The sequence below is a fragment of the Panulirus ornatus genome, chromosome 2 (genome assembly GCF_036320965.1).
Source record: "Panulirus ornatus isolate Po-2019 chromosome 2, ASM3632096v1, whole genome shotgun sequence".
In the NCBI taxonomy this organism is placed as follows: Eukaryota; Metazoa; Arthropoda; class Malacostraca; order Decapoda; family Palinuridae; genus Panulirus; species Panulirus ornatus.
In genome coordinates, this window is record NC_092225.1 from 36,881,089 (window position 1) to 36,894,893 (window position 13,805).

The following is a 13,805-nucleotide window of genomic DNA, read 5'->3' on the forward strand; positions in this document are numbered from 1 at the left end:
TAATACTCTGGGCTATAGTCTTATGACACACTACGACACACCCCAGTGAACAGTGTGACGATGCTAGCCAGTGTGTCCCCTCAGGTCACACTGACAGGAGTTATATGGGAGTCCGTCAACACCCATTCAACAACGTGTTCAAATAACAGATCAGCTCTTACGTGTTCAAAGATCCTGAGTGACAGTAGCCCGTGGGAACAGTGGGCCCGTGGGAACATGCATCTAAATCTATGTAACTTACATTAAAATGATAATAACAAATAGTTAATGATAAATTGATGGTAGTATGAGTGAGTCTTACATCACAACCACGTTCTTTTTATTTCCACACATATCTCTTACCCTTACACATCCAGCACATCCACCCTCCTACGCACAACTCTATCCATAGCCCACGCCTCGTAAGCATACACCATTGTTGGAACCACTATTCCTTCATACATAGCCATTTTTGCTTTCCGAGATAATGTTCTCGACTTCCAAACATTTTTCAAGGCTCCCAGGATTTTCGCCCCCTCCCCCACCCTATGATTCACTTCCGCTTCCATGGTTCCATCCGCTGCCAGATCCACTCCCAGATATCTAAAACACTTTACTTCCTAGAGTTTTTCTCCATTCAGACCTACCTCCCAGTTGACTTGACCCTCAACCCTACTGTACCTAATATCCTTGCTCTTATTCACATTTACTCTTAACTTTCTTCTTTCACACACTTTACCAAACTCAGTAACCAGCTTCTGCAGTTTCTCACATGAATCAGCCACCAGCGCTGTATCATCAGCGAACAACAACTGACTCACTTCCCAAGCTCCCTCATCCCCAACAGACTGAATACTTGCCCCTCTTTCCAAAACTCTTGCATTCACCTCCCTAACAACCCCATCCATAAAAAAATTAAACAACCATGGAGACATCACACACCCCTGCCGCAAACCTACATTCACTGTGAACCAATCCCTTTCCTCTCTTCCTACACGTGCATGTGCCTTACATTATCGATAAAAACTTTTCACTGCTTCTAACAACTTTCTTCAAACACCATATATTCTTAGTACCTTCACAGAACATCTCTATCAACCCTTTCATATGCCTTCTCCAGATCCATAAATACTACATACGAATGCATTTGCTTTTCTAAGTATTTCTCACATACATTCTTCAAAGCAACATATTATTGTATATGTATATATATATATATATATATATATATATATATATATATATATATATATATATATATATATATATATATATATATTTATATTTTATTTATTATACTTTGTAGCTGTCTCCCGCGTTTGCGAGGTAGCGCAAGGAAACATACGAAAGAAATGGCCCAACCCCCCCCCATACACATGTATATACATACGTCCACACACGCAAATATACATACCTACACAGCTTTCCATGGTTTACCCCAGACGCTTCACATGCCTTGATTCAATCCACTGACAGCACGTCAACCCCGGTATACCACATCGCTCCAATTCACTCTATTCCTTGCCCTCCTTTCACCCTCCTGCATGTTCAGGCCCCGATCACACAAAATCTTTTTCACTCCATCTTTCCACCTCCAATTTGGTCTCCCTCTTCTCCTCGTTCCCTCCACCTCCGACACATATATCCTCTTGGTCAATCTTTCCTCACTCATTCTCTCCATGTGCCCAAACCACTTCAAAACACCCTCTTCTGCTCTCTCAACCACGGTCTTTTTATTTCCACACATCTCTCTTACCCTTACGTTACTCACTCGATCAAACCACCTCACACCACACATTGTCCTCAAACATCTCATTTCCAGCACATCCATCCTCCTGCGCACAACTCTATCCATAGCCCACGCCTCGCAACCATACAACATTGTTGGATCCACTATTCCTTCAAACATACCCATTTTTGCTTTCCGAGATAATGTTCTCGACTTCCACACATTCTTCAAGGCTCCCAGAATTTTCGCCCCCTCCCCCACCCTATGATCCACTTCCGCTTCCATGGTTCCATCCACTGCCAGATCCACTCCCAGATATCTAAAACACTTCACTTCCTCCAGTTTTTCTCCATTCAAACTCACCTCCTAATTGACTTGACCCTCAACCCTACTGTACCTAATAACCTTGCTCTTATTCACATTTACTCTTAACTTTCTTCTTCCACACACTTTACCAAACTCAGTCACCAGCTTCTGCAGTTTCTCACATGAATCAGCCACCAGCGCTGTATCATCAGCGAACAACAACTGACTCACTTCCCAAGCTCTCTCATCCCCAACTGACTTCATACTTGCCCCTCTTTCCAAAACTCTTGCATTTACCTCCCTAACAACCCCATCCATAAACAAATTAAACAACCATGGAGACATCACACACCCCTGCCGCAAACCTACATTCACTGAGAACCAATCACTTTCCTCTCTTCCTACACGTACACATGCCTTACATCCTCGATAAAAACTTTTCACTGCTTCTAACAACTTTCCTCCCACACCATATATTCTTAATACCTTCCACAGAGCATCTCTATCAACTCTATTATATATATGCCATATATATATATATATATATATATATATATATATATATATATATATATATATATATATATATATATATATATATATATATATATATATATATATATATATATATATATATATATATATATATGTATATATATATACATGTACATATATATATATATATATATATATATATATATATATATATATATATATATATATATATATATATATATATATATATATATATATATATATATATATATATATATATATATATATATATATATATATATATATATATATATATATATATATATATATATATATATATATATATATATATATAGATATATATATATATATATATATATATATATATATATATATGTATATATATATATATATATATATATATATATATATATATATATATATATATATATATATATATATATATATATGTATATATATATATATATATATATATATATATATATATATATATATATATATATATATATATATATATATATATATACATGTGTGTGTGTGTGTGTGTGTGTGTGTGTGTGTATGTATGTTTTTTAATAATGAGATTGCATTCTTATATTTCTATCTATAGATACATATTTATGTTGAAGTTATTATTATGATCAAAAGTGTTATTGTTTTACTTATACTTTGTGTTACATATATACACATAGACACTACTTTAACAGGTGAGGCAGACGCGCTAAGATTATCGCTCGGGGTAGTCGAATCTGTGCTGGCAACACTCTCTAATGCTAGCTGCCACCTCGTCTTCTTCACAGATGGCAGCACATCTTTTCATACCATCTTCAGGGTACGTTTACTGCATTACTAGATTTTTCTAATATTGTGAGATCATTTTCTGCAGTAATAAAGCTCTAAAGAATTTTCTGTTTTTCTGATTGAATGTTTTAGAGCACAGGGTTAATCAATATTTATCTCTTATGTAATTTTAAGGTGTCTGAGGCGCGTTATCGATGGGGTTTGGGGCTTTTCGAAGTGGCAGTGGACGACCAAGACAGAAATGTAAAGGAAACGCATTTCTCCCAGATAATCCGCGAGGCACGGAAGGTATTTCTCCTTAATACCACAAGTGAGTTAGTCAGATTATTCTCATTATATCAATGAAGAGTTTATCATTGATGAGGTGGGTAGTTCACTTTCAAATATTCACTGAAAATGATAGGTAATGACACTGCGACTGAGACATGCAAGTCCTTCTCACGTCATTGCTCGTGGGATTAAGTCAAAGTACTACTTCTCTGACAATGTCATCAACAGCTGCGTCAGTTGTCATGGTGTATGACGGTGGTGGTGGTGAGCGACGACCCAGCCTTCCTGGCCGCCTTCGCTCAATCGTCCCTCAAAGGCCGCCTCCTGGTGTGGTCGACCAGGCTCCTGGTCGTCACCCGCCTGCCACGCCAGGAGCTATGGAACCTGCATATTTTACTTTCTATGAATAATGCTCTTTTGTTGATTATGGACGACGCCTCAAGGTACTGCATATGTCAAGTAAAAAAACTTGTTGAAATCTTTACCTGTTGATGAATCATAAGGTAAATTGTTACCTGTTGATGAATCATAGGGTAAATTGTTACCTGTTGATGAATCATAGGGTATTATTACGTGTTGTTGAATCATAGGGTAAATTGTTACTTGTTGATGAATCATAGGGTATAATTACGTGTTGATGAATCATAGGGTAAATTGTTACCTGTTGATGAATCATACGGTATTATTACGTGTTGATGAATCATAGGGTAAATTGTTACCTGTTGATGAATCATAGGGTATTATTACGTGTTGATGAATCATAGGGTAAATTGTTACCAGTTGATGAATCATAGGGTATTATTACGTGTTGATGAATCATAGGGTAAATTGTTACCTGTTGATGAATCATAGGGTATTATTACGTGTTGATGAATCATAGGGTAAATTGTTACCTGTTGATGAATCATAGGGTATTATTACGTGTTGATGAATCATAGGGTAAATTGTTACCTGTTGATGAATCATAGGGTATTATTACGTGTTGATGAATCATAGGGTAAATTGTTACCTGTTGATGAATCATACGGTATTATTACGTGTTGATGAATCATATGGTATTGTTACTTGTTGATGGATCATAGGGTATTGTACCTGTTGATGGTTCATAGGGTATTGTTACCTGTTGATGAATCATAGGGTATGGGTAAGGGTATGGGAATTGTTAATACTGGTAATTTTTCTCCTATCTTTCTCCTGTCGTAGGTGCCGTATGTATGTTCACCTGCCCTACAGCCAGCAGGGTACTCCACCGTTGCAAGTTGCCTCCTGGACACCTCATCGAGGCCTCGTTCTGACCACACACCTCCCACTCTTCCCTGATAAGTTCTTCAGGTGTGTCCTGGCCCATAATGACTAGTGATCTAAGAGGCGTTATCAAGAGGTTATTATGTCCAGTAATGGGTCACCGTGGTTTAGTGGTCAGCACTGTTGACTATGAGTTACGCGTTTGGTGGCTGCATCTCTTTGTTGTATGCTCAGTTGATTTATATGTGTTCTTTTGTCTTTGTTGTTTGATTGTCTTTCTGTTCTTTTCTATGACATTTTACTTAACCTATGTGTTGCTTTGTCATACATGTTGATCTATTAATATGTTTTTCATTAACTTACGTGTGAGTTGGTCTATGTGCGTTGCTTTGTTGCACAAATCGATTTATTCATAAGTGTTGAATTACCTTACATATAAGTTGTGCTGTTCCCTCTGGCTAGTTAGGTGATTTTTTTATGTCTTTCATGTAAGTTGATTTATGTGCATGGTTAGTCTTTCATGTTAGATTATTTGTGTGTTGTTAGTCTTTCATGTTAGATTATTAGTGTGTTGATGGTCTGTCATGTTAGATTATTTGTGTGTTGTTAGTCTGTCATATTAGATTATTTGTGTGTTGCTCTGTCTTAGATGCAAATTAATATCCGTGTGTATATGTTGCTTTACATGTTTACTTGTTTGTGTATGGCTTTGTTTTACATCTTGGTTATTATTATGTGCTGCGTTCTCATGTCATATTTGTGTGTGTTGCTTGGTCTGACGTTTATGGTTGATTTGTGTGGATCGTTTTATCTTATATGTTAGTTGCTTTCCTGCTTAGGTTAACTAATTTCTCATGTACAGTTCATTCCAGGTAGCGGTAAACGAAAGTAGTGCTTGCTTCTGTATGCAATGTCTGGTGTTTAACGTTGCTCCAGTTCTCCAGTTGCTTCCATGCAAACGTTCTTTGTTTTCCTTGTTACTTGTTACTATGTATCACTCTGCCATGCATTTACTGAAGAACATGTGTTCCTTCTCCTTGTACATACCTCTATGCGAACGTATACTGCTTAACTAAGTATCTTTTTTTTTTGTGACGATGGACTACTTATCCTAGTACTTCCCCGTGAAGGTGAGCTCTTTGCCATTGTTTATACGCTTGACATTATTCTGTCTGCCCCATGACTTCCTCGTGAGTATAATCTGCCTACCCAGGTTTCTACAGAAGCCAACACTTGTTGTGGCGGAGGACGAGTACCAACCCCACGCCGCAGTACTAGTGGAGGGGCCTTCTGCCGCACGACGTGTATCCTTCACAGGACCCATGCTTAAAGTGCTTGGTCTCCTGGCAGACAGCATTAACTTTACGTAAGTGGAGCAGCAGTTCAGGGGCGTGGGTCATGGCGTTTTATTATACAACAGTTATCATAACAGTGTCTACCTACAACCCTTTTCGGACTAAATGGAATACTTTTTGCAAAAGTCTAAAACATGTCTTATAGGACAAGTTACAAAGGGTACAAATTTACTATTCAGTCTAAATAGAATTAGAAAAATCTTCTCGGAAGGTGGGGAGAAAATTTGTAGATCAACCGGGTTGATGAAAATTTTTGAGAAACGTGAGCTTAACATTAATCCCACAGGCTGTAAATGGATTGTGTCTATTTCATGTTATGATATATGTATAGTTCACGGTCCATACAGCAAAAGGATTAATACATCCCGTAATCCTTCATTCATCCTATAATACACACTCATCTGAGAGTTTCAGACACATTTTCTCTCTCAAATGCTAAAAATTTCGCATTACATACCGTTAATGAAATGTTTATCCACATAACGTTCTGAAAACATTTGTCATATACCCAGTTATGGCTTGATGTTGTTACAGGTAGATACCAGAAGAGCCAGAGAAACATTATTTTTGTCACACTCACTTTTCCCAAAAGGTACACTCTAGTGCGTCCACCTGATGGGGCATGGGGCGCTAAACAGGCCGATGGGTCCTGGACGGGAATGGTGGGCATGGTAAAACGGAAGGTAAGTGTCATCACACACAGAGCAGGAATCTCCATCTTAAATAAGTACGGTGGGCGTCGTGACCAACGAAGTGAGTTCATACCAAAATATCATCAAATATATATATATATATATATATATATATATATATATATATATATATATATATATATATATATATATATATATATATATATATATATATATATATATATATATATATATATATATATATATATATATATATATATATATATATATATATATACATATATATATATATATATATATATATATATATATATATATATATATATATATATATATATATATATATATATATATATATATATATATATATATATATATATATATATATATATATATATATATATATATATATATATATATATATATATATATATATATATATATATATATATATATATATATATATATATATATATATATATATATATATATATATATATATATATATATATATATATATATATTTTTTTTTTTTTTTTTTTCTTTTTTTTCATTTTTTTTGCTTTGTCGCTGTCTCCCGCGTTTGCGAGGTAGCGCAAGGAAACCGACGAAAGAAATGGCCCAACCCACCCCCATACACATGTATATACATACGTCCACACACGCAAATATACATACCTACACAGCTTTCCATGGTTTACCCCAGACGCTTCACATGCCCTGATTCAATCCACTGACAGCACGTCAACCCCGTTATACCACATCGATCCAATTCACTCTATTCCTTGCCCTCCTTTCACCCTCCTGCATCTTCAGGCCCCGATCACACAAAATCTTTTTCACTCCATCTTTCCACCTCCAATTTGGTCTCCCACTTCTCCTCGTTCCCTCCACCTCCGACACATATATCCTCTTGGTCAATCTTTCTTCACTCATTCTCTCCATGTGCCCAAACCATTTCAAAACACCCTCTTCTGCTCTCTCAACCACGCTCTTTTTATTTCCACACATCTCTCTTACCCTTACGTTACTTACTCGATCAAAACACCTCACACCACACATTGTCCTCAAACATCTCATTTCCAGCACATCCATCCTCCTGCGCAAAACTCTATCCATAGCCCACGCCTCACAACCATACAACATTGTTGGAACCACTATTCCTTCAAACATACCCATTGTTGCTTTCCGAGATAATGTTCTCGACTTCCAAAGATTCTTCAAGGCTCCCAGGATTTTCGACCCCTCCCCCACCCTATGATCCACTTCCGCTTCCATGGTTCCATCCGCTGCCAGATCCACTCCCAGATATCTAAAACACTTTACTTCATCCAGTTTTTCTCCATTCAAACTTACCTCCCAATTGATTTGACCCTCAACCCTACTGTACCTAATAACATTGCTCTTATTCACATTTACTCTTAATTTTCTTCTTTCACACTCTTTACCAAACTCAGTCACCAGCTTCTGCAGTTTCTCACATGAATCAGCCACAAGCGCTCTATCATCAGCGAACAACAACTGACTCACTTCCCAAGCTCTCTCATCCACAACAGACTTCATACTTGCCCCTCTTTCCAAAACTCTTGCATTCACCTCCCTAACAACCCCACCATAAACAAATTAAACAATCATGGAGACATCACACACCCCTGCCGCAAACCTACATTCACTGAAAACCAGTCACTTTCCTCTCCTTCTACAAGTACACATGCCTTACCACCTCGATAAAAACTTTTCACTGCTTCTAACAACTTTCCGCCCACACCATATATTCTTAATACCTTCCAGAGAGCATCTCTATAAACTCTATCATATGCCTTCTCCAGATCCATAAATGCTACATACAAATCCGTTTGCTTTTCTAAGTATTTCTCACAAACATTCTTCAAAGCAAACACCTGGTCTACACATCCTCTACCATTTTAGAAACCACACTCCTCCTCTCCAATCTGATGCTCTGTACATGCCTTCACCCTCTCAATCAATACCTTCCCATATTATTTACCAGGAATACCAAAACAAACTTATACCTCTGTAATTTGAACACTCACTCTTATCCCCTTTGCCTTTATACAATGGCACTATGCACGCATTCCGCCAATCATCAGGCATCTCACCATGAGCCATACATACATTAAATAACCTTACCAACCAGTCAACAATACAGTCACCCCCTTTTTTAATAAATTCCACTGCAATACCATCCAAACTTGCTGCCTTGCCGGCTTTCATCTTCCGCAAAGCTTTTACTACCTCTTCTCTGTTTACCAAATCATTTTCCCTAACCCTCTCACATTGCACACCACCTCGACCAAAACACTCTATATCTGCCACTCTATCATCAAACACATTCAACAAACCTTCAAAATACTCACTCCATCTCCTTCTCACGCCACCAATACTTGTTATCACCTCCCCATTAGCGCCCTTCACTGAAGTTCCCATTTGTTCCCTTGTCTTACGCACTTTATTTACCTCCTTCCAAAACATCTTTTTATTCTCCCTAAAATTTAATGATACTCTCTCACCCCAGATCTCATTTGCCCTCTTTTTAACCTCTTACACCTTTCTCTTGACCTCCTGTCTCTTTCTTTTATACATCTCCCACTCAATTGCATTTTTTCGCTGCAGAAATCGTCCAAATGCCTCCATCTTCTCTTTCACTAATGTCTTACTTCTTCATCCCACCACTCACTACCCTTTCTAATCAACCCACCTCCCGCGCTTCTCATGCCACAAGCATCTTCTCCGCAATACATCACAGATTCCGTAAATACATCCCATTCCTCCCCCACTCCCCTTACTTTCATTGTTCTCACCTTTTTCCATTCTGTACTCAGTCTGTATATGTTATATTTTTTATTATTTTCCTTTGTCGCTGTCTCCCGCGCTACCGAGGTAGCGCAAGGAAACACACGAAAGAATGGACCAACCCGCCCACATGCACATGTATATACATACACGTCCACACATGCAAATATACATACCTATACATCTTAATGTACACATATATATACACACACAGACATATACATATACACACATGTACATAATTCATACTGTCTGCCTTTATTTGTTCCTATCGCCACCTCGCCACACATGGAATAACAACCAATTCACCCCTCATGTGTGCGAGGTAGCGCTAGGAAAAGACACCAAAGGCCCCATTCGTTCACACTCAGTCTCTAGCTGTCATGTAATAATGCACCGAAACCAGAGCCCTTTCCACATCCAGGCCCAACACAACTTTCCATGATTTACCCTAGACGCTTCACATGCCCTGGCTCAATCCATTCACAGAACGTCGACAACGGTATACCATATCGTTCCAATTCACTCTATTTCTTGCACGCCTTTCACCCTCCTGCATGTTCAAGCCCCGATCACTCAACATCTTTTTAACTCCATCTTTCCACCTCCAATTTGGTCTCCCACTTCTCGTTCCCTCCACCTCCGACTCATATATCCTCTTGGTCAATCTTTCCTCACTCATTCTCTCCATGTGCCCAAACCATTTCAAAACACCCTCTTCTGCTCTCTCAACCACGCTCTTTTTATTTCCATACATCTCTCTTATCCTTACATTACTTACTCGATCAAAACACCTCACACCATATATTGTTCTCAAACATCTCATTTCCAGCACTTCCACCCTCCTGCGCACAACTCTATCCATAGCCCACGCCTCGCAACCATACAACATTGTTGGAACCACTATTCTTTCAAACATACCCATTTTTGCTTTCCGAGTTAATGTTCTAGACTTCCAAACATTCTTCAAGGCTCCAAGAATTCTCGCCCCCTCCCCCACCCTATGATTCACTTCCGCTTCCATGGTTCCATCCGTTGCCAGATCCACTCCCAGATATCTAAAACACTTTACTTCCTCCAGTTTTCTAAATTCAAACCTACCTCCCAATTGACTTGACCCTCAACCCTACTGTACCTAATAACCTTGCTCTTATTCATATTTACTCTTCACTTTCTTCTTTCTCACACTTTACCAAACTCAGTCACCAGCTTCTGCAGTTTCTTACATGAATCAGCCACCAGCGCTGTATCATCAGCGAACAACAACTGAGTCACTTCCCAAGCTCTCTCATCCACAAAAGAATGCATACTTGCCCCTCTTTCCAAGACTCTTGCATTCACCTCCCTAACAACTCAATCCATAAAGAAATTAAACAACCATGGAGACATCACACACCCCTTCCGCAAACCTACATTCACTGAGAACCAATCACTTTCCTCTCTTCCTTCACGTACACATGCCTTACATCCTCGATAAAAACTTTTCACTGAATCTAACAACTTGCCTCCCACACCATGTATTATTAAAACTTTCCACAGAGCATCTCTTTCAACTCTATCATATGCCTTCTCCAGATCCATAAATGCCACATACAAATCCATTTGTTTTTCTAAGTATTTCTCACATATATTCTTCAAAGCAAACACCTGATCCACACACCCTCTACCACTCTGAGACCACACTGCTCCTCCCCAATCTGATGCTCTGTACATGCATTCACCCTCTCAATCAATACCCTCCCATATAATTTACCAGGAATACTCAACAAACTTATGCCTCTATAATTTGAGCACTCACTCTTATCCCCTTTGCCTTTGTGCAATGGCACTATGCAAGAATTCCGCCAATCCTCAGGCACCTCTCCATGAATCATACATACATTAAATAACCTTACCAACCAGTCAACAATACAGTCACCCCCTTTTTTAATAAATTCAACTGCAATACCATCCAAACGTGATGCCTTGCCAGCTTTTATCTTTCGTAAATCTTTTACTACCTCTTCTCTATTTACCAAATCATTTTCCCTAACCCTCTCACTTTGCACACCACCTCGACCAAAACACTCTATATCTGCCACTCTATCATCAAACACATTCAACAAACCTTCCAAATACTCACTCCATCTCCTTCTCACATCACCACTACTTGTTATCACCTCTCCATTAGCCCCCTTCACTGAACTTCCCATTTGCTCCCTTGTCTTTCGCACTTTATTTACCTCCTTCCAAACCATCTTTTTATTCTCCCTGAAATTTAATGATACTCTCCCACGCAAACTCACACTTGCCCTCCTTTTTACCTCTTTTCACCTTTCTCTTGACCTCCTGTCTCTTTCTATTATACCTCTCCTACTCATTTGCATTTTTTCCCTGCAAAAATCGTCCAAATGCCTCTATCTTCTCTTTCACTAATAATCTTACTTCTTCATCCCTCCACTCACTACCTTTTCTAATCAACCCACCTCCCACGCTTCTCATGCCACAAGCATCTTTTGCGTAAGCCATCACTGATTCCCTAAATACATCACATTCCTCCCCCACTCCCCTTACCATCTTTGTTTTCACCTTCTTCCATTCTGTACTCAGTCTCTCCTGGTACTTCCTCACACAAGTCTCCTTCCCAAGCTCACTTACTCTCACCACTCTCTTCACCCCAACATTCTCTCTTTTTTTCTGAAAACTCGACAAATTTTCACCTTCGCCTCCACAAGATAATGATCAGACATCCCTCCAGTTGCACCTCTCAGCACATTAACATCCAAAAGTCTCTCTTTCGTGCGTCTATCAATTAACACGTAATGTAATAACGCTCTCTGGCCATCTCTCCTATTTACATGCGTATACTTATGTATATCTCGCTTTTTAAACCAGGTATTCCCAACAACCAATCCTTTTTCAGCACATAAATCTACAAGCTCTTAACCATTTCCATTTACAACACTGACCACTCCATGTATACCAATTATTCCCTCAACTGCCACATTACTTACGTTTGCATTCAAATCACCCATCACTATAACAGGGTCTTTTGCATCAAAACCACTAACACACTCATTTAGCTGCTCCCAAAATACTTGCCTCTCATGATATTTCTTCTCATGCCCAGGTGCATATGCACCAATAATCACCCATCTCTCTCCATCAACTTTCAGTTTTACCCAAATCAATCTAGAATTTACTTTCTTACACTCTATCACATACTCCCACAACTCCTGCTTCAGGAGAACTGCTACCCTTTCCCTTGCTCTTGTCCTCTCACCAACCCCTGACTTTACTCCCAAAACATTTCCAAACCACTCTTCCCCTTTACCCTTGAGCTTCGTTTCACTCAGAGCCAGAACATCCAGGTTCCTTTCCTCAAACATACAACCTATCTTTCCTTTTTTCACATCTTGGTTACATCCACACACATTTAGACACCCAAATCTGAGCCTTCGAGGAGGATGAGCACTCCTCGCGTGACTCCTTCCTCTGTTTCCTCTTTTAGAAAGTTAAAATATAAGGAGGGGAAGGTTTCTAATAATATATATATATATATATATATATGTATATATATATATATATATATATATATATATATATATATATATATATATATATATATATATATATATATATATATATATATATATATATATATATATATATATATATATATATGTGTCTGTGTGTGTGTCTAAATGTGTGTGGATGTAAGCAAGATGAGAAAAAAGGAGAGATATGTTGTATGTTTGAGGAAAGGAACCTTGATGTTCTGGCTCTGAGTGAAACGAAGGTCAAGGGTAAAGGGGAAGAGCGGGGGGCCATATATCCTCCCCTCATTGCATTTTCAACTTTCTAAAATGGGAAACAGAAGAAGGAGTCACGCGGGGAGTGCTCATCCTCCTCGAAGGCTCAGACTGGGGTGTCTAAATGTGTGTGGATGTAACCAAGATGTGAAAAAAGGAGAGATAGGTAGTATGTTTGAGGAAAGGAACCTGGATGTTTTGGCTCTGATTGAAACGAAGCTCAAGGGTAAAGGGGAATAGTGGTTTGGGAATGTCTTGGAAGTAAGGTCAGGGGTTAGTGAGAAGACAAGAGCAAGGGAAGGAGTAGCAGTACTCCTGAAACAGGAGTTGTGGGAGTATGTGATAG

At 38.5% G+C, this 13,805-nt stretch overlaps 1 protein-coding gene across 1 annotated transcript in view; it reads left to right on the plus strand.

The window, feature by feature from the left end:
- Positions 1–13,805, plus strand: part of LOC139752126 (glutamate receptor ionotropic, delta-2-like) — a 131,153-nt gene that overhangs the window by 64,412 nt on the left and 52,936 nt on the right. The window contains exons 3-8 of the mRNA XM_071668046.1: positions 3,238–3,362; positions 3,506–3,619; positions 3,830–4,044; positions 4,805–4,933; positions 6,060–6,212; positions 6,794–6,884. Coding sequence (XP_071524147.1) covers positions 3,238–3,362; positions 3,506–3,619; positions 3,830–4,044; positions 4,805–4,933; positions 6,060–6,212; positions 6,794–6,884 — 827 coding nt within the window. The remainder of the gene's footprint in view (positions 1–3,237; positions 3,363–3,505; positions 3,620–3,829; positions 4,045–4,804; positions 4,934–6,059; positions 6,213–6,793; positions 6,885–13,805) is intronic.